Below are 19843 nucleotides of genomic sequence, written 5' to 3'. Positions count from 1 at the left end.
GAATTCCAAAAGTTTACACGTGGCAGATGGAAAAACTACATGTCAGGGCGAGTTAATTATTTTATTAGATAAATAAAAACCTCAAGGAAACACATGAAACATGAATATCTGCAAAAGCAGGTACACCACATCATTATACCCAATGTTTCATTGAGGACATTCACACACTGATATGAAACAAATATGAAACAGATTCAATAGTTTTCTTTACTGATTGCACTTTTTACAGCAATATTATTACTGCAATTGAAAAAAAAAAAACTACAATATGAAATGCTGGAGTGTATGTTCCATTAAATTACTTAAAACAGTGCTAATATGAATATGCATATAAAATTATAACATTCAGTACAAAATACAAAAAGACTACATTGAGACCTATTTCCTGTCTTGTAAAATAATTCCAAACAAACAGCTGCCTGAATCTGGCAGTGCATGTGAAGAGACCCATTTAGTTTTTTTATGTGTTGAGATAACAGTGTTGACTCTAATCATCAAAAGTCCACTCTTCGGTTGCTCAGAAACATTGCACAGCTGTGTGTTTTGGTCTTCAGTGCCACTTGTCCTTTCCTGATTGAGGTACATAGTTAAGTTAATGATTTCCATATGAAGCCACATACATATCCCCGATCCCTGTCCGTTGTCCGTCCCTGTGCAGTTTGGTTACAGAGGTATTTAGACATCAGAGCTTTGAAAACAGTCTGATTAGTTGTTGCAGCTCAGAAACGGTCAATTCTCTCCTCTTTACCATCCTGTGTGTTTATAATAACTTGTGAGGGTCTGTTGGCTTCTGTGGGAGGCTTTGTAGAGTTTGGCTGTTGTTTTGTCTCGTTGCCATCATAGCTCAGGTTCTCATACCCCTGCATCCTGTGGTTTGACATCTCCAGCTCATGCTTGGCTTTTGCCTTGGCCTGCTGTTGCTGCAGCAGAACCGCCTTATTCAAACCAGGACCTGAGAAGAAAAACAAAGCATGAAGGCAAACCTTTTTTTAAATTATTTATTTATTTATTTTTCACATGTAACGCAAACTTGCAGGTGTACAAATGTGGCTAGTACTTATATAGAGATGAAATTCACATTAAGATAGTTAAAACACAAGAAACAGTAAACATATAAAAATAAACAAATAGGTACATAAAAAAATATATAGTGTGTGTGTCTGTTATCACTTGTATTATTAATTTCCATTTTGTTTCAAATTGTTCTACTTTTAGTTGTAGTTTCACTGTGATTTTTCCATAATATACAACAGTGGTTCCCAATCTTTTTTGCCTCATGACCTCATTTTAACATCACAAATTTCTGGTGACCTCAGACATTCAAAACGGAGACTTTTTTTTTTTGGTAAATTTAATTTGTTTTTGATCATGTAATAGTTTGCTATACTATGTTGCAAATAAATGTTAATTTTAGATGACATTTAGTCTATATAATGTATATTATTATGGACGGAGGCAGAAAATCCAGGTGTAGATTACTGCACAAAGTGAGAATTTTATTTTCCTTTTTCAGGATATGTACAGTCAGTCCAGCTTGGATTTACAAAACTAATATTAATATTGATATATATTAATATTAATACTTAAAAAACAATAATTCAAACTATGAATTATGAAAAAGCTGCAGCGTCTTAAACCGACCACAATGAACATTTGAAAGATAAACAGTACCACAGTGCTTCAGTTTCAGCTTCACAGTTTGTCATGTCTTTTATGTATTGGGATTGTTTCTCAACTCATCATATATTTTTTATTAGTAAGTTGTTTACTTTTTAAATTTTTATCAATTACTGGAAATTTCAGACGATCCCATGTGGGATCTTGACCCAAAGGTTGAAAAACACTGATATACAACCTCTTTACTTTTATGTCCCACCACTGTATTATGCTGGGGGGCTGTGACTTCAACCATTGTGTTGTAATCGTTTTCTTAGCTGTTAAGAGTAACACGCAGCGAACAACCATGATCTCTGTCTGTTAGGTCCTCAGGTAGTATTCCCAGTATGTACAGGGTCGGTTCAGAGAGTATTTCACTGCCCAGAATTTTCTTTAGTTCCTTCTGTACCCCTTTCCAGAAATCTGAGATCTTAGGTCAAGCCCAAAATACATGTGTGAAGTCACCAACCATCCCACAGTTTGAAGGCAAACATTTGGATGCTGTCCTACATTCTGAATACTTACTGAACACAACCACACACTGAACACTTACCGAAGTAGCTGAGCACCACAGGAAGGAATATGAGTCCATGAGCCATCCCTAAAAGTGTGATGACCAGGTTTAACCGGAAGAAGAAAATTTGGATGAGCTGTGCTTTGGCGAACGCCAGCACAAGGATGCCTGGGAGGTTGGTCATAGCAACACCAGCAAACACCTACAGAATATAAAGAAAACACACAAGACGGATCAGTGATGAGTGAGGGGTTGCAACATGAGCAATCCAAGACTGGAAACACACATCACACAACAGCTTTGTCACATGTTTGTTAAATCATTAATGTGACCAAATGTGGGCAGAGATTTGACGATCCAGTGGACAGGGGTCGATCTGGTGAAGGGAAGATTCTGATCCCTCTGTTTAGTTAATGTTCATTTGTTATTGATTATTCTATTTACGTCTTGGAGTTGTACCTTTTAACTTTTCATCATCTGGATTTTAGCTGAAATTTATTCATTTCTGCCTGTTAAAATATTTATTTGAACAGTCTGTATATTGTCTGTATATTGCTTCTATACTCCTTAAAGAAGATTTTTAGTTATCACATATGCATGTTGATTTACACTCTGTATTTCTTGTGCAGAAACCACATCTATTTCTACTCTTCACCACCTCAACATAGGGTCACTTTTAACTGGCACACCAGTCAGGCTACAGTCCAGACTTTTCAATGTACGATGGTTCATACAAAAACACAAGACTGAAAAATGTCAAATGATGCAAACACAAAAGAATTTTATCCAAAAAGAGTTTGTGTAAATGTTATATTGATAATTAAATGCAATATCTACCAGGATTTATGTTTTCTAAATCATCTTGGACAAATTTTGCAGCATTAAAAATGAGTTTCTATGCTGAAATATATTTAATTTTGTGTATATCATCATGCTTTTCTCAAATATACTGGTTATGCAAGTTGAATTATTTGCTAAGAGACTTTTGATACATTAACATTTTTTCCTGAATACTATCAAAAAGATGAAACAGCATATGTGATTTTTGTGATTTAAAGTTAAAACAAAAACATATGTATGCAAAAACACATCTTTGCCCCACATGCATTATTTTATCTTTAAATGTGTGTTAATGCTGTTTGCTGCTGTACTTACCGCGCTGCCCATGTTGGCCGTGGCCTCCATTGCTCTTTCCACATGCGTGGGTTTCGTGCTTAGTGCAAAGGATCTTGTCATATGGGACACAAACTCCACAGATATACCCACTGCCTGCAACAACACAATCACATTTGCTTTTCAAACAAATGATAGTAAAAAGGAAACAGATGGAGAAGGTTACTATGAAGGCTTCATGTAGCATATTAATATTTAATATATTATAACAATCACAGTTATCTTTATAGTTTTACTCATGCACGTATTCATGTATTTGTCACATGTCGCCAGTATGAGCTCAGGTGTGTTTTTACCGTGACCAGGTTGATAAGGGCTACTGCGTTGTAATCTATTCCCCAGAGTGTCATAACCCCAACGGTGTCCACGACGATCATGATAATGGTGATAAGGTTGAGGAGGCCGGAGCGCAGGTCTAGACCCAGCAGCAGACAGCAGACGACAAAGGTGGGCAGCAGACACAGGGAAATGTTGAAGAGTCCCTCCGGCACAATGGTCAAGTACTGCTCATAAAATACATTAGTCACCCTGGAAGAAGAACGCAAGAGGGACAGGGTCAGAAAACAGAGGCAGACCCAGTAGAACCATAATAACCCTACATTACGACATCTCAGAGGGAAATAGTGTGCTTCTACTCCTCTGCATCTGTCTTATGGCTGTAGTTAGTTCAGATTACAGTTATTTTTCATGCATTGTTGCAGATTACACCAAACACTGCATAAAGCAGGGGTATCAAACTCATTTAAGATAGAATTGTATTAATCCTTTGGGCATATAAAGGAAATGTTTTCCTTCCCATACCAGGAGTTGAACCTGGACCACCTAGATGGAAACCAGGAATCTTAACTACGAGACCATATGGGACCCAGTATGATCTCTAAAGAATTGGATCAGTAAAATAAAAACATAATAACCTATAAACAGTGTCAACTACAATTTTTTTTTCAATGTTTTAGAGTGAAAAATGTAAATTATTATGAAAATGTTTACATCTACAATTTCTCATTTCTTTTGTGCAGTTTTAACAATATTATTCCTCATCTTATCATTTATACTTGTACAATACAATTTACAGATCACAGTGGATCTACAAATACACAGAACATTTAATAACAGCCCTAATATTTATTTATGTTCAGGTTATAAACATTTTTTGTGAAAGGATAGTCTGTAAATGTGAACATTTTCATGTAATTATATTTTTAACACTAAAACAAAAAGGAAAAAAATAGAATTGTCATTATTTATAGGTTATTATGATAGTATTTTACTGGTCTGACCCACTTGAGATTATATTGGACTGTATGTGACAGGAACCATTAAACTGCACAACTACTACTTCTACTTTTCCTGTTTTAAGTACTTTTGACTGATAATATTTAAATACCTTCACTAACGTAAGGTTTTGAATGCAAAGCTTTACTTGTAGTGGAATATTTTCACTTTACTTTGACTTTAGGAAGCTGCCTATTTACAGAGCTGTACAGAAAACATGTTCTTTTCTGAATGAGAGAAGATGACATAAAGGAACATACGTGTAAGGAAAGACCTCGAAGTCAGGAGAGGTTCCTGGTACTTTTCTCATGCCCTCGGTGATGTCGTTTGCCAGTTCTCTAGCCTTCAGCAGCGCTGCAGTAAACTCCTGAGAGTTGGTCAGAGGTGTGTGGTACGCCATGAACCGAGAGGCTGCAGGCAACAGGGAGACAAGCTGAGTTACTTCACCCGTTAACTTAAAAAGGGAAATGATGATGATTTAAGGAGCAAATGCCAGAAAAGTTAGAATATTTTATAAACTGCAAGAAAAACTAGAATCTGTCATTTGTGAATTCAGTTGAAGTTTTATTTGACTGATTAAAGTGCAAAAAAAGCTTTTCAGTGTTTTCACAACTTCAAAATCTTTTCCTGGCAACTTTGTCAGTTAAAGCTGCAATGTTTGATAGGTTTTTAGCATCACTGGGCAAAAATTCCATAATTTTCTTTCAGCATATTGTAATTGAAGTGGACATGAGACTTCTGCATCTCCTCTTAGCTTCTGTTTTTAGGCTGTAGAAAATCTACACCATGACAATCTGATTTATTTGAATCACAGGTGTTTCATAAAGGTGATCAGATTCTATCAGACATGACCTGGACCTGACTCTGTGTCTGATCATGACAGTTTGGAAAAGTGTCTTCACTTTTCAACAGCAACATGAAACTGTGTCAGGTTTATCTGTATGTACATTCAATATTTTGACTTGAACTGAGAGGAGTGAGCTCCCAGAAAGATGCATATTTTAAAATCATGAGATTTTTATATTGAATATCATGTAAGCTACAATATACATATGCAATTATGTAAGTAAAGAAAAGATTTTCAGTGTTCAATTGTATAATAACTGCAGTAGTACCAAAATACAATTACGTTGGTCGCAGAAAAGTTTTTATCTAATGTAATTTTATCAGTCAAATTGAAACGTGCACACACATACTCTTATCAGTGCAAGTTTCACTCACAATCTTAAACATATATTTTCAAATGCGTTGATTTGTGTAGACTACTACATTTTATCAGTTCTTTTAAATGCATTAATTGTTATGTAAAGTAGGTACTTAAGTGCATGTTTTTATGTATTTATACATTCCAGCTGTGCTTTAAGGTGCAGTTTGTGTGGAATTTGACACATTCTAATTCTAATTTGGAATGATCCCACAAATATCTTACCTATAATTTCTCCCTTGTCATCCATCACTACAGCTGTATCGTAGGCTCCAAGACCTCTGTTAAAATAGACAATAAGCACTAAGAATGTTGTTGTTTGTGACATATTTGTGTGCATCTGTATGGTGGATGGTGAGACTCACCCTTTGGGACACTGCAGGTCAGGTCTGTTACTCAAGAAGCTGGGGAGGTAGCGGTTGAATTGTTCCTTGGTTGGCCTCAGGACGCCATCAGGAGGATTTCTCATACACTTGAAGAGACACTTCCAGGTGGCTGTTTTGAAAGGGACAAAATAGAAGGAGTTAGAGTGTCTTTGTCCATATCTGGAATATTTAAAGTCTTGTAAATGTGTTAATGCGGCTTCTCTCTCACGTTCACTTGCGGGACAGAATTTTCCTGCATTCGGACCAAAGGTGTACTGTCGACAACATCTGGATCCAGGGTTCAGCCAGTCAATGAAATCATCCACCCAAGAGTTAGCAGGGATAGCCAAGTAGGATCTGCAGATCATAGAAGAAACCTGTTAGGATGACTGTGAGTGAAGATGACATTTCTGAACATTTTACACTATCTGATATGATATGATATGATACCGGGAGTTAATTTCCCCTCATGACAAAAACTTTACCGCTGTTCACTAAGCAGATGATGCCAAATCCATAATTCTTCTTATCTTCAGGACATAAAAGTGTATTGTCAATTATAATCTCTGCCACAGTCAACTTGCCCTTAAGCAATACAGCTGAGAGAGATAAGGTCTGTTTTATTGTATAATTACGGAAATGTTCACAGTTGTCAGATAGATTGTATTTCTTTGGAACTTCTTTGGGAATCATTTAGACCAATTTTTCAGTAAAAATTCATTATATCAACCCTTCAACACTGTTCTATAGAGTTCTATTTTAGCTACAGTTCTATTTTAACACATTACAGTTAATATCCAGATTCTACCCAGGTCTTTTTATACTTCTAATTTATTATGCATAGTGTTTAGTGTTTGCTCTTGTGCTGTACTTCTTTCTTTTTTTTGTTTTTGTTTCTATCTATCTATCTATCTATCTATCTATCTATCTATCTATCTATCTATCTATCTATCTATCTATCTATCTATCTATCTATCTATCTATCTATCTATCTATCTATAATGTTTGAAATTATTCGAGTTCCAACAACTGATAAATATGCAGGCTAAAAATCTGATGAAATATAAAAACTTTAAAGCTTCCAATTTTACACTTTGAGATATTTTCATTCTGTGCATCTGCTACAAATACAAGGTCAAAATAAGTGCAATAAAGAGAACTGTGACGAGAGGAAGACTGTCATTCTGGGGGAATGCAATAAGACTTAGAATCAGCAAAATCCTTATTTATTGCAACTCCCTGATGACTAGCCCAAATTGCACAAAGCAAGAAGCAGAAAACAAATTTCACAACACACAGAATTCCAGTAATTGTTTCCAGGTTTAAACACTGCTTTTGTTTCTCTTTATATACAAAAACAGAAGATTTAGGGGTAATTTACCATAGGTGATTATTTCAGTGTTGATGCAGCTATTTCTGTTAAAGGTCCCTTTTATCTGCTCAGCGCTAACCATGTGGGTTTATCATTAACTTATGTGATTAGCTGGACTGGTAAGTAGTGATTGTGCTTGTATGTTAGAGGTTGCTACTGTGATATCGATAGGTTCAAGGATCTGTCATGTAGTGATGATGTGAAGGACAAAGGCGTCAGCTCTCTCTGTCGATAGAGTAGTGTTAAACTGAGCTGCAGCATGCTATTAAAACCTGGTCACATGTGTACAACTTGGAAAGCACAGAGGTTTCTCACATGTAGATAATAAAAAGAAAAGTGACTCACCGGTCTGGGTAGTCAGTGGCATACTGGATCTTCTGGGTGAGTGAAAACTGATCACAGCCCACACTGGAGCAAACTGCATTCATGCCCTCCACAGTGGTGAAGTCAAAGCCTTTTTTTGTTACAAAATAAACAGGGACTCCGACCTCAAAATATTTATACAGGTATTCGAAGTATTTCAGCATATAAGAGCCCTGCAAAAGCAACAGAGTAAGGTTGGTAAGATGACAAAAAAAGTGAAGCATGCAGCAGTTTTTCTATTTATGAAATGTAATGAACAGATGTACTGACCTTAGGCATAGCCAGCTCCTGATCCAGACCCACTTTCACATTAAACATGAAGAATAAGGAACCACAGAACATGAAGATGAACACCATCATCTGCAAACAGCACACAGCAGAATGTATTTAGCTCTTATTCAGTCACAATTTGAGCTCATCTTCCTGCACCTCAATTATATTTTACTGATGTTCTTGCATGGAACTTAAAGTTATAGCTTGAGCATCTCCAGTAGCTTTACCACTAAGAATCTGGTGTAACGGTGCAGCAGGACAGGGGCGTAGTATTTCCTCATGATGGGCAGCAGGAGACCCTCATTTGGCTTGTTGGGGCGCTGTGTCGACACTGTCACACAACACAGCAGCTCACAGCGGTTGTTGTCCTGGCGACGGGCATCCAAGGAAAGAAGGGCAACAAAGGCTGTCATCTGGAGGATGAAGTCCATGAGCACCGCCAGAGCAGCGTACAGGGCGAAGGACTTGACTGCTGGCATGGTGGACAAGGCCCCTTAAAAGATAAATATGAGAGATTAGTATACAGTTAATAACATGCATAGTAGTCAGCTTTTATACTATGTGGTTTAACATCTACAAACTTACAGCCAATTCACTTACACAAACATCTGGACTGATTGTATTTGCATTTTGTTAGTTTTAGTATTTTTTTTTTTCCATTTTCGGTCATTATTAATTTTTTTCCTCAGTTTTTTTGGGGGGCATCTGGGTGTACTCCAATTTGTATTTTGTATTATTTGTCGGACGTTTGGACAAATTTAGAGATAAATCGTTTAATAGTCAGCGATTTGTTTGAGATATGTTCCTAAGTTTGCACACTGCCTGGATTAGATTTATGTTTTGGGGGAATTTTCAGCTTTACTGACCAGTTAGGAACATTTGTTAGGAAAGTCACCATATAGTAATGAAATGTAATAATTTGTTTGGATTGTGGTTGTCAAACTTAGGGGCCACATACAGCCCAATAAGATCAAGTGGGCTAGATCAGTAAAATATTATCATAATAACCTATACATAATGACACATTTTTAACAGTATTATGCCTGTTATTAAATGTTTTATGCCTTTCCATCCACTGTTATCTGTAAGTTGCAACGCACATGTGTAAATGATAAACTGAGACATAATATGTTTAAACTTGCACTTATTTTTCTTCAGAAATTTCTGGTTGTTTATGGTTGTTCATGTTATACATGTTTTTATTTATTTATTGGTTTATTTAATAGGGACATTGTGCATTGATTCACATTGCTGTAAATGCCTAATGGCTTTTTTCACCTGCAGTCCCTGGACAGATGTTCAGTTGTCACCATAAAAGGTAACACAAGGTTATAAACATGCAATTTTTAAAATCATACATTTAAAATACCTAAACACAGATGAGTACAAGTTTTGCATTACAAAAAATTGCAATTAATAGCAAATCAGACTAAGTGTTTTACTGGTCTGGGTGGTTTGAGATCAAATTTAGTTGTATGTGGCCCCTGAACTTAAATGTTTGCCACCCCTGGTCTCAGACTCACCTAGAAAAAAGCAGACAGACTCTGATAGACTGCACAGGAGCATGCTGGGAGCTACATTTCCGAGGACACGACCGATCTGCTCCTCTCTCTTCTCTCCAGGTTTCCGTACATCTCTCTGACAGAGCACAGAGACAGTAGTTAAATACATGAAATGCAGCTTTTAAAACTCAGTGATGTATTTCAGGTATGAGACAGCCAAATGACCGCTCACCTGATACTCTAGGACAAAGATGAAGATGTTGTCAGCCCCAACAGCAAGCACCAGGAAGGGCACGACCTGCAGAATCACTAGCGAGGAGGGGATTCCTATCCAGGAGTAGAAGCCCATCGAGGCCAGGACAGAACAACCCACCACCAGGATCCCACCCAGACCCACCAGAAATTTGGAGTCCACCTGCAGGACAGAAAGAAAGATAAAGAAAGATAAGATTCCAGATAGATGATGAACTCAGTGATCTGTCTTTTTTAACAGCTGATATACTGCATACATACGTGCTTCGAGATAAGCTCTACAGCTGACAAAACCATACATCTGCAGATTCTCCTTATCATCCATGTGATAAGTACTGCTTTATCAATTTTACTTTCTTGGTTGCTGCTTATCCTATTTATGGCACAAGTAAAACGGTTCTCTCCTTTATTGTAGTCTTGTTAGAACTGAGGTTATACACAATAATAGAGGCAGGTTTTCCGGCCTTACCAGGATGCGTTTGCATGACGAGTACTCTCCCAGTGCAACAGCGATGTAGACAAAAATGACAGCATAGCTAATCATGAAGATGGGGATGTCCTCTGCTGTTGTCCGGTTAATTTCATCCTCTAGAGATCTCTGTGGACAGAGGAAAGGACAGAGAAGTGATAGTGGGTTAAGAAGTTAAAATATGAAGAAGATGAGTGTTGTAACAGTACGTCTTTATCAACATGGATACATGGATACTGATTTTAGGGGTTTTTTATCGCTGAAAGTGAATGAGAACATAACAATAAATCTTCCGTTTACCTCTGCCATGTATGCAAAGGTGAAGTTGTTTTTCGGGTTAGCCTGGTATTCTTGGACAATTTTTAAAAACTCCTTCTCCCACTGTAAAGCCACTTTGAACTTTGGGTTGCTTCGAGCAAAGTTGTTGAGGGAGAATGTCAGGATGAACGCCTCTGCATTAGTGTAGTCATCATCTGCAAAAGCAAGACATGTAATGATGAAACGAGTGATTGTACAGGTAAATACTATGTAATAAATTATGCTTGACATCACTCACTTTGATAACCTCCTACTGCTAAGAAGGGGAAGACTGGAGCCCCATAGTCAGCCATGCAGCTCATGCCCAGGTCAGTGATGTCTTTGAAGGACAAGGGGGAGCTGAGATGAAATGTGAAATGTGTTACAATGCAGTTATGGAGGATTTGTGTCCAGTTTGCTTTGAGAATCCATTTGATGAGCGCTTACTTGACGCAGTAGATTAGATGGTCTCTCCAGTCCACCTCTTTAGTCACCCCCAGCTCTGTCATGTTCACCTTAGCGTTAATGTTGTCCAGGCTGTTCTGGAAATACTGTGGTAAACTGTTGACTGCACAGTCCGTCACTGATGGGTTGGATGGGTTCAGCGGCGCAAAACACACATCCTTTAGACTTGCTGTGCGGTTCAGATCATCTGACCAGAACTCTATGTCCTAAAAAAACGGAAAAAGATTAAGAGACTTTATTGTCATTGGCTCTTCATACATTGAAATTTGAGAGCACCTCCATAAAAGATACTCTAAAAACATTCATACATACAACATTCAACAAACATTCTTATAAACACACAAGGCACGATACATTTTTTTAGTTGGTCAGTTAAGAAGTTAAATATTTCAGTTAATAAGTTAAAAGTAAATAAATAAATATTACTGGATGATGTAAGAGTGTCCCAGACTGAATCAGTGTAGAATAGATTGTTAACTAAGTGTGTGGTCTTTACCCGTATTCTACTCTGAAGCTCCAGCAGCTCAATGACCAGATCCTTTGACACAAGGCCGCTGAAGTTCTGCGGTCCAAACAGCAAAGAGTCGTACACATGACCTTTCCTGTCTGGTGCCGTCAAGATCAACTGGTTGGTCCTGAAGAAGGGGTCAAAGTGTGTGTCATGGAAGTCTTTCTCTTGGCGGGCTCGGCTGTTGGGGGCAGACCAGAGCTCCACCGGGTCTGTGGTGAGTTCAATGTTCATGAGGCCGGTGGCAAAGGCTGATACTACTACAGCCGACACCAGGAGCACCTTGATGAAGAGAAATATGAAGAATTAAGAGAGATAGGAGTGATCCGTGTTCTTCATCTAGCTGACCTGCTGCTTTATTCTCAATTATTATGAATATTATTATCATTTTGTCAACAATTTGTTATTGAAATTGAAGAATTTTATTGACCATGTATATCCATGTCTTGATCAGAGCAAAATTAACAAGAGAAGCAAGGATACACTTAATTAAATTATGTTAAAATAAAATTACACGCAATCTTCTCAATTATTTTGATGCGTAACCTCCTGAGACCAAGGAAATTTAAAGTTTTGGCTTTTTACATTCAATAATTACTTTTACTGGAAACAGCATTATGAAGCAACCTTTTCAGATACATTTATTTTATGGAAGGTCCTTTCCTTTGCAGCTGATAGCATATATATTTTTTTTAATTTCTATTTTTATTTAGTAAAGCTGTGAAACTCTGCTGGGTCTCAGGAGTTTAGATAATTCCTGCGGCTTTTTCTCCATACATGGTGACTGTAAATTGCAATGATGAGCCGTTCTGCACTGGTTCTGTTGTGGTTCAAAAAATATTTCATGTAAACTTACTGTTAAAGGATAAGTTGCCATCAAGGTTCCCCAGTACTGAAACATGGAGCTCAGGAGAGCATGTGCAGCCAGGCTGTTCTTGTCTGTGCATGTGACCTCTGATGGGTGGATGACCCGCTCAGTCACATCATTACTGTTCTGGTCTTTGCCTTTTCCCTTGGTCTTCCCTTGTGCCTCATATTTCCTTTTTTTAGATGCAACCCAGCAGGACACAACCAGGTAGAGGAGATAGGCAAACACCAGGAGACAAAATAAGACAATAGCGATCACAAGGAACCCATCTGTACCCAGGAGTCTGAAGGGACCAGGTGGAAGGGGAGGGTTTGGCAAAACTGGGCACGACTCCTGGCAGTCCTGGCAGGAGCAGACCTGACCCCCAGTCGGTGTGGTCTCGTTGCATTTCAGAGCACGTCCGTTGTAGGGAACCACACCGGCTGGGAGCCCGGCAGTGACCCCCTCAGGTATTAACTGGAAGTCGATGTCCAGGGGAGCCAGGCCGTTACTGGAGTCTCCCTGGAAGTCGTACCAGCGCTGTGGGGTGCACAGCTTGGCACCATAACGCCCGCACATGGTGGAGATGGCGAAGCCTCCTGTGGCGGGGATCCGGACGTTTTTACAGGACTGGAAGGATCCATCTGCAAAGGTGGTGGAGAGGAAGGACTGGTAGGCCACCACGGCCTCTCTGGTCTTCCCCTGAGAATTGGTAACGTTCATGATCTTTGTGACCTTCACTGACTGGCTCTGGTTGGGGCTGCAGGTGTTGATGCAGTGGAGATGGGCAAAGTTTTCAGCACAGGAAGGGCAGCGGACCAGCACAGCTTTAGACAGGGTTAAACTCTTCTCCAGGGAGTTCAGCTGGTTGATGGAGCAGCAGGCAAATGTGTTGCCCTCCCCTCTGTCCAGGATGGGACACACCTGGACCAGTGACAGAGGAGAGGTTAGTGAAGAAATGAGGTAACATCAAATACACTGTTGCCCATACAGTTGGAATTCAAAACTTTTACTTTACTTTAACTACTTCTCATGAAGTGACTGTGACAGTGTGAAAGTGTAAGTGGGTCTGTAATCATTGCATCCTGTCAAAGGTGATTACTGAAGTGAATGAGTAGGAAGAAAAACAGGAATGTGTCTGAAAAAAATAATTATTCCAACTTCATGGGCAACATTGTATAAAATATAAAAGGTCTCATAACAACAGTAATAATAATATTCATCATTATCATCGTCATCTAAACCAGGGATGTCAAATATATGGCCTGTGGGCCAAACCTGGCCCTCCAAAGGTTCATTCCGGCACGCAGGATGAATTTGCAACGTGCAGAAATTCAACAGTCAAGGGTGTCACTGAGTCTTAAGTTAAATACTAGATTTTTCATTTCAGATGCCTGTTACTAAATGTTTTGTGCCTTTGTAAATCCACTGTGATCTCTACGTTGTAATGCACTTGTAACCTTCTGCTTGTGTTAGCTTTCTGTTACCATCTCTTATGTTAATGGGTCGGTTTTGACCCATGTCTTAAATCAGCTGTAAAATACAATAAAAACTAATCCATGACAATATTGGTTGAAATATTTTTGGTGTGAGCCTTTGGGCCTATTTTTCAGCAGTATAGTCAGTCAGTATAGCCCTTGATGTGTACTCTGCAAATCACCAACTCTACACTGAATTGACCTCACACGTCTGGACGTGCTGGTCTTTGCTTGTTTTGTTTTTGTGCAGGTATACTGGATAACAAGACAAAATGAGAATCCCCAAAGCTCACATGATTGGGAGAGGAGCTGACTGTCAGTGTGTTGGCTGACAGTGCATGTATGATTTCAGTTTGGGCTCTAATTAGTGCTTTATAATCTTATTTTTATAACTGGGTCAAAACCGACCCTAACAACACAAAGGTCATAATTTCAACAAAAGCATTTCATAATTTAGTGAAAACAATTTTTTCAATTATTATTTTGGTGGAATAAAGGTTCCTAACAAAGTCGAAAAGCCTTGATGCAATAAACAAATTTTATGTGGTTCATTTATGGATTTATGGGTCAGTGCTGACCCGAACACAAGAGGAAGGGTAAATGAAAAGCTGAGGCATAATATTGCTAAAATTGCATTTATTTTTCTCAAGAAATGTTGTGCCGTTTCATATTTGTTCAGGTTACTCACAATTTTTGTGAAAGGGTATTTTGTAAATGTAAACATTTTATGTTTTTGCACTAAAACAAAGAGACAAATGTGGAGTTGTCATTATTTATATGGTATTATGCTGTTACTGGTTCAACCCCTATTCCCAACAAATGGGTCAATAAAACTGAGAGTTCCCCAAAAGCATGCATTTTATTCAGGCAGTATGTAAACCCCAGAACATATCTCAAACATATTACTTTAACATATGACAATTAAAGAGTTTATCTCTAACTTTGTCTGAAATGCCTAACAAATAACACAAAACACAAACAGCAGAACACTCAGTCACTCCAAAGAAAACTGAGGGGAAAAAATTAATAAAGACCAAAAATTTTAAAATGAAGAAAAACTAAAAAAAAAAAAAAAAAAGCAAATACAGTCATTCCAAAAATATTTGGAAGAGCATTGAGCATCAGTTTTTAGATATACTAAAGTCGACTAGTATTTATCACATGTTTTTAATTATAACTTGAATTAAGATTTGAGTGTGATTCAAATCAGTTCTTTTCAGTATCTTTAAAATATATTTACTATTCAATATCCCATCTTTACAAATCATTATTTCTATTTTTTTTAATCAATAAACTTTATGTAGTCATATAATAAATAACAGGATGTGAAGTAACAGTAAATAACAGTAGTTCGTTGATTTATCATTGAAATAGAACGTATTTTGTCATGTAATATCCCAGGTTTCATTAAATAACAGTTTTCTTTTCATGTATTTCATGTATCATTTATAAATTATTAATACCTATTTCTTTTCTTACAACTCAGTGTTACGGCCCAAATTGGTCAAAATAACACAATTATTAACTTTATTCTTCTTTTTTTTTTTTTCGTCTTTTTCTATTTCAGTCTGAAGAACAAACACAAGCCACAGATCCATCCAGTCCATAGATCCAACAAATCACTCCATGACACCAAAATTTATAATAGAAACTTCACTAATTAAATAGTTAATTTGTACAGTCAGACAGAAAAAGAGTAGGCTGAAGAGTTATGCTTATTTTATCTACCCTTTATACATTATCTTACAGCACATCCTCAAATTTTACAAACATAACATATTCACACACCAACAAGGAAAACAATCTGAAGGCTAAAATAAATATTAAATGTTGCAAACAAACTTCAGACTTGAAATTCATATCTATTAAGAGTCATATTTATAAATGTTTTTTAAGGTGAGACAAGGAGGTACTTAGTTTTAACTCATCTCTGTAGCTGTTCCAGAGATCTACTCCTCTGACAGACATACAGGATCTCATAATATTTGTTCTAAATGTTTTCTTTGTGAATATTTCAATCCCTCTAAGATCACACGTTGGTACATGTTTCAGTTTTACCAGTGTGAGTAACCTTGCTGCGATTTCTATTCATTGTTGATTTTAATAATTATAAATTTCATTTGTAACGCATTTTTCATGTATAAATATGAATAAAGTCTTCGAATTAAATAGTAAGGGGAATAAAATCAACTGCTAAAATCTGTAATGGTAACTTAATTGCATGTTTTTGTCTCTATAAATGTGACTGATTATATTTACATGTATTTGAATCTTTTACTGCAGTTACAAGTAAATAGTAATTTCCGGTCCGCAACATGAACAATGCTGCCTTTTAATTCAGAGACAAACAGAAGCTTTACAAAGGTTTATTAGGATAAGCCGATAAATCTGATTGAACTTTTAATCCTCTATCCACAGACCTGTTTGAGTCTCCTGTAGTGCTCCCCTCGTATGGGTCTGGCTGGGCTGTAGTTGAGACAGGGGACAATAGGAGTAATGAGGGTCCCATTCAGGGTCGGGTTAAGACCACACTCCTCATAGAAAACGCAGTGGCCTGGCTCATGCTGTGCGTCTGACAGACCCTGCATTGAAATGAAAAATAAGAAATAACATGAGTGATAGAATGAAGGAGGAAACATGAAAAAATGACTGATTTACATTAAAATGCATTTGTTTCTAGTGCAACAAGCAGCACAGCTAGGTTTTAGGTCTTGATCATGTTCTTAATTCATTTATTTTTAGGACTCATTAATATCTCAGTAGCATCTTCATGATTTAGTTCTGCTTCCTGTAATTTCAGCTGCTTAAAACCACTTCAAAAAGTGTCCAGTTATGTTCATGTTTAATATGCTGGACATGATCAACATTAATTACAACAGAACATTTTTGTGACATAAGAAAACACGCAAAATTTTAAATTACCCAGGTATTTATTCATTCACATTGATATTTATCATTAGATTTCTGAGTTACTATCACATAAAAATAGAATTATGATTCAAGCGTGTTCCTCTAATATTTGTAAACAAAAAAAAAATTAAAGGCAAAAAAGACTCCTTTTTTTTTTTTTTTTTTTTTTTTTTTTACTATTTGCACATAATTTCTTTTTCACTTCAGAATACTTACAGACAAAATGAAAGTAAATTCAGTGATTCAGATGTGAACATATTACAATAAAAATGGGTAAGATCATAAAATTGTTGATTTAAAATTGTACTTTATGTTAAAGATTTGACTATAAAGAATAATAACATTAATTTATGGAAAGATAGTCACCAACATATATCTGTATATATATATATATATATATACACACATATATATAATTTACACTTTCTTTCTTTCTTTCTTTCTTTCTTATTGTAGCTTATGTTTCCAAGTATGATTAATTACCATATTATGGATATTTGCAGTTTTTAGCTGACTTGTTGAAACTATCTTTAACCACATTAAAGTTGTGTGTTCATACTTACTACTGCCTTTATGCATTAACTACATGAGCTAAAATTTTAACAAGTCATGAGTGTTTTTGTTCATACTGTTAAACAAAAAATTACTAACAGACATTTATGCTTTAACAATCATGCACAAGCAAATACATTATTTTATTTTATTTTTTTAACATTTTATCACATGTAGGGTGTTTCCCCTCTTGTTCTTCATAGATTACAAAAGATCTAATAACGATTTTCAGTTTTTAGAGGGTGACTATAAAAGAATAAATGCTTGACTATTGCAGTGTGTAACAGTATATTGTCAGACAATGGATCCCTTTTAAAGAAACTTACCGTACAGTACAGGAAAATAATGAAGGCAGCCAAACGGATCATTATTCCTGGGAATTGTTCAACAACAACAACAAGAAAAAGTCAGGGTCCTCGGGCAGACTAAAATGGAGTGTATATTAAGCACTGGTGCCCAATTAAAAGATACATTAGACAGAAGAGGTGAGTGAGAGGTGCTCTGTTGTGTTCTATCCCCTCTCTCCTATTCTCTATCTCTCTGACCAACAGTGTTACAGTTAGAGGAACATCCTGAATCAACGTCACAGTTTCTGTGATGTCAGAGGTTTCTTATCTGGTCTGATGCACGGGCTGACCAATCCTTGCTCTGGATGATCAATTTATCTGTCTGATAATTAACATGGGAAAGATTATGACAGTGTTGCTGGAGGGATACAAATAGTCAGTAGAAACTACAGGAAAATCCATAATAATAGCCGCACCCACCTGTTCACCTGCAGCTATTTGGTCTAATCTTGGCTATACAATCACTGAAACACCTTAAGTTTGGGCATTGGTACTGATTAAACTGTTAGATACTTACGGAGTGATGTGAGGTAAACATCTGGCAGCATTTTATTTTTATTGTTTCAAGGTTACAGATGAATAAGCATATATATATATATATATACAGTATATGATATTTTATGTTTCAAAATGAACTTTAAACCATGTAAATAGCATTGCTGTTCATGTGTTAGATGTGAATGGTCCACACCAAGACATCATGACTGATCAATTCCCTTACAAAATGTAAGATTAACTTTAATTAAAGTTCTTATCGTCTGTCAAGGCCAAAGCCAGCATAAAACAGACAACCAAGGTCCCACAGTCATGTAACAAGGGGACTGCAGCTATCAGGGCGAAGTTCCAAACACATTTCAAATTGAGATAAACAGAGATGGTGAAAAAGACAAGAAGAAATGGGTCAGATATGCAGATGTTCTTTGTTCTTTCATAAGCTGATAAGTCACGCAGAATATTGTAACTTGACCAACACACTTAAAACTGTTTAATGCAGAATATTCACCTGTAAAAAAGTCAAATCAATATTTGCATGAGTGTATGCGTTCAATATCTGTGTCATATGTAGCAATGAAATGATCATTTTTGTTGTTTTATCTTCTGTGTACAAATGAATGTAAGTGTTTATTCATATCTTAAGTATTACATTCTTACTTTGTTTTATTTTCACTTAAACAGAGTGCTCCGGCACCAACTTTTTATGACTGCCAGTACCGTTTATACAAGGAATCACAAAGGTTTTATGGAAATGCCAAGCGGACATCCACATCTTCCACAGAAGATATGCCTTTATCAGTCCCACAAGGGGAAATTCCAGGATGAAATTCCAGAAATGACATTCTTTATTATGCAAAGGGCACATGAGCAGATAAAGGCATTAAACAGAAAGCCTGCTTATATTGTTGTAGTTTTAAATACATATAATATTTTATATGCATGCATTTAAATTCCTTTTTTAAGAATGATCAAATTGGTCACACCGTGCTTCACAAAGCTCCATTTTCAGTTACCTGAATTTAACATTTACTATGACTGCTCGTAATAATAATAAAGAGTTTTAGAATGTAGAGTGGAATGTTTTGCACAATAAATCCCTCTTGTAAAAAAAGTGAATTATGTCCTGAATTATAGTAGTTCTAAGCAATATGAGGACATTATCAGTAGTGTGTGCATGTAAATGTAAATGGATACTTATAAGGTGCCCACAAATGTGAAAAATATGCATGACTAAAATAATGAAGATGGATTTATAATAAAATGTAATAGCTTATAATGAACAACTTTGTAAAGAGGCAGAATTTACACTAAAATAAAATGCTGTCTTGTATATATTGTTATTATTTTTGTTTAGATTCTTTCTTTCACTGTTGAACTATTGTGAAATGATGAGCAAAGTCAAAATTTACAAGTAGGTACCCCACTACAGGTAAATGATCTGCATTCAACACACTACTTAAGTAAAAGTATGAGTATTATGAGCAAAATGTACTAAAAATCTAACAGTAGTCACTGTGGAGTATAAT

The 19843-nt window shown here is 36.6% G+C and overlaps 1 protein-coding gene across 1 annotated transcript; it reads right to left on the bottom strand.

The window, feature by feature from the left end:
• Positions 1–53: 53 nt before the first annotated feature.
• Positions 54–17986, bottom strand: npc1l1 (NPC1-like 1). Its single transcript, XM_030142941.1, has 21 exons — positions 17802–17986; positions 16434–16595; positions 12545–13459; positions 11677–11970; positions 11163–11386; positions 10975–11075; positions 10719–10891; positions 10419–10547; positions 9930–10112; positions 9719–9833; positions 8423–8688; positions 8193–8282; positions 7905–8095; positions 6417–6544; positions 6188–6317; positions 6048–6103; positions 4879–5029; positions 3640–3871; positions 3326–3439; positions 2210–2372; positions 54–952 (listed from the first exon to the last, which is right to left on the bottom strand). The coding sequence occupies exons 1-21, from the start codon at positions 17841–17843 to the stop codon at positions 720–722; spliced, it is 4092 nt and encodes a 1363-aa protein (XP_029998801.1). The 5' UTR covers positions 17844–17986; the 3' UTR covers positions 54–719.
• Positions 17987–19843: the final 1857 nt, after the last annotated feature.

Source organism: Sphaeramia orbicularis, chromosome 9 (genome assembly GCF_902148855.1).
Source record: "Sphaeramia orbicularis chromosome 9, fSphaOr1.1, whole genome shotgun sequence".
Classification (NCBI taxonomy): domain Eukaryota; kingdom Metazoa; phylum Chordata; class Actinopteri; order Kurtiformes; family Apogonidae; genus Sphaeramia; species Sphaeramia orbicularis.
Note: the sequence above shows the minus strand (reverse complement) of the source record. Positions and strands in the feature narration are given on the sequence as shown.

Excerpts from the sequence above, each read along its gene's own strand:
- npc1l1 (XM_030142941.1), bottom strand. The coding sequence starts at position 17,843 with ATGATCCGTTTGGCTGCCTTCATTATTTTCCTGTACTGTACG. Across the intron at positions 5,030-6,047 it reads TGACAAGGGAGAAATTATAG|CCTCTCGGTTCATGGCGTAC; the intron begins GTAAGATATTTG and ends TGTTGCCTGCAG. Across the intron at positions 2,373-3,325 it reads CGGCCAACATGGGCAGCGCG|GTGTTTGCTGGTGTTGCTAT; the intron begins GTAAGTACAGCA and ends TATATTCTGTAG.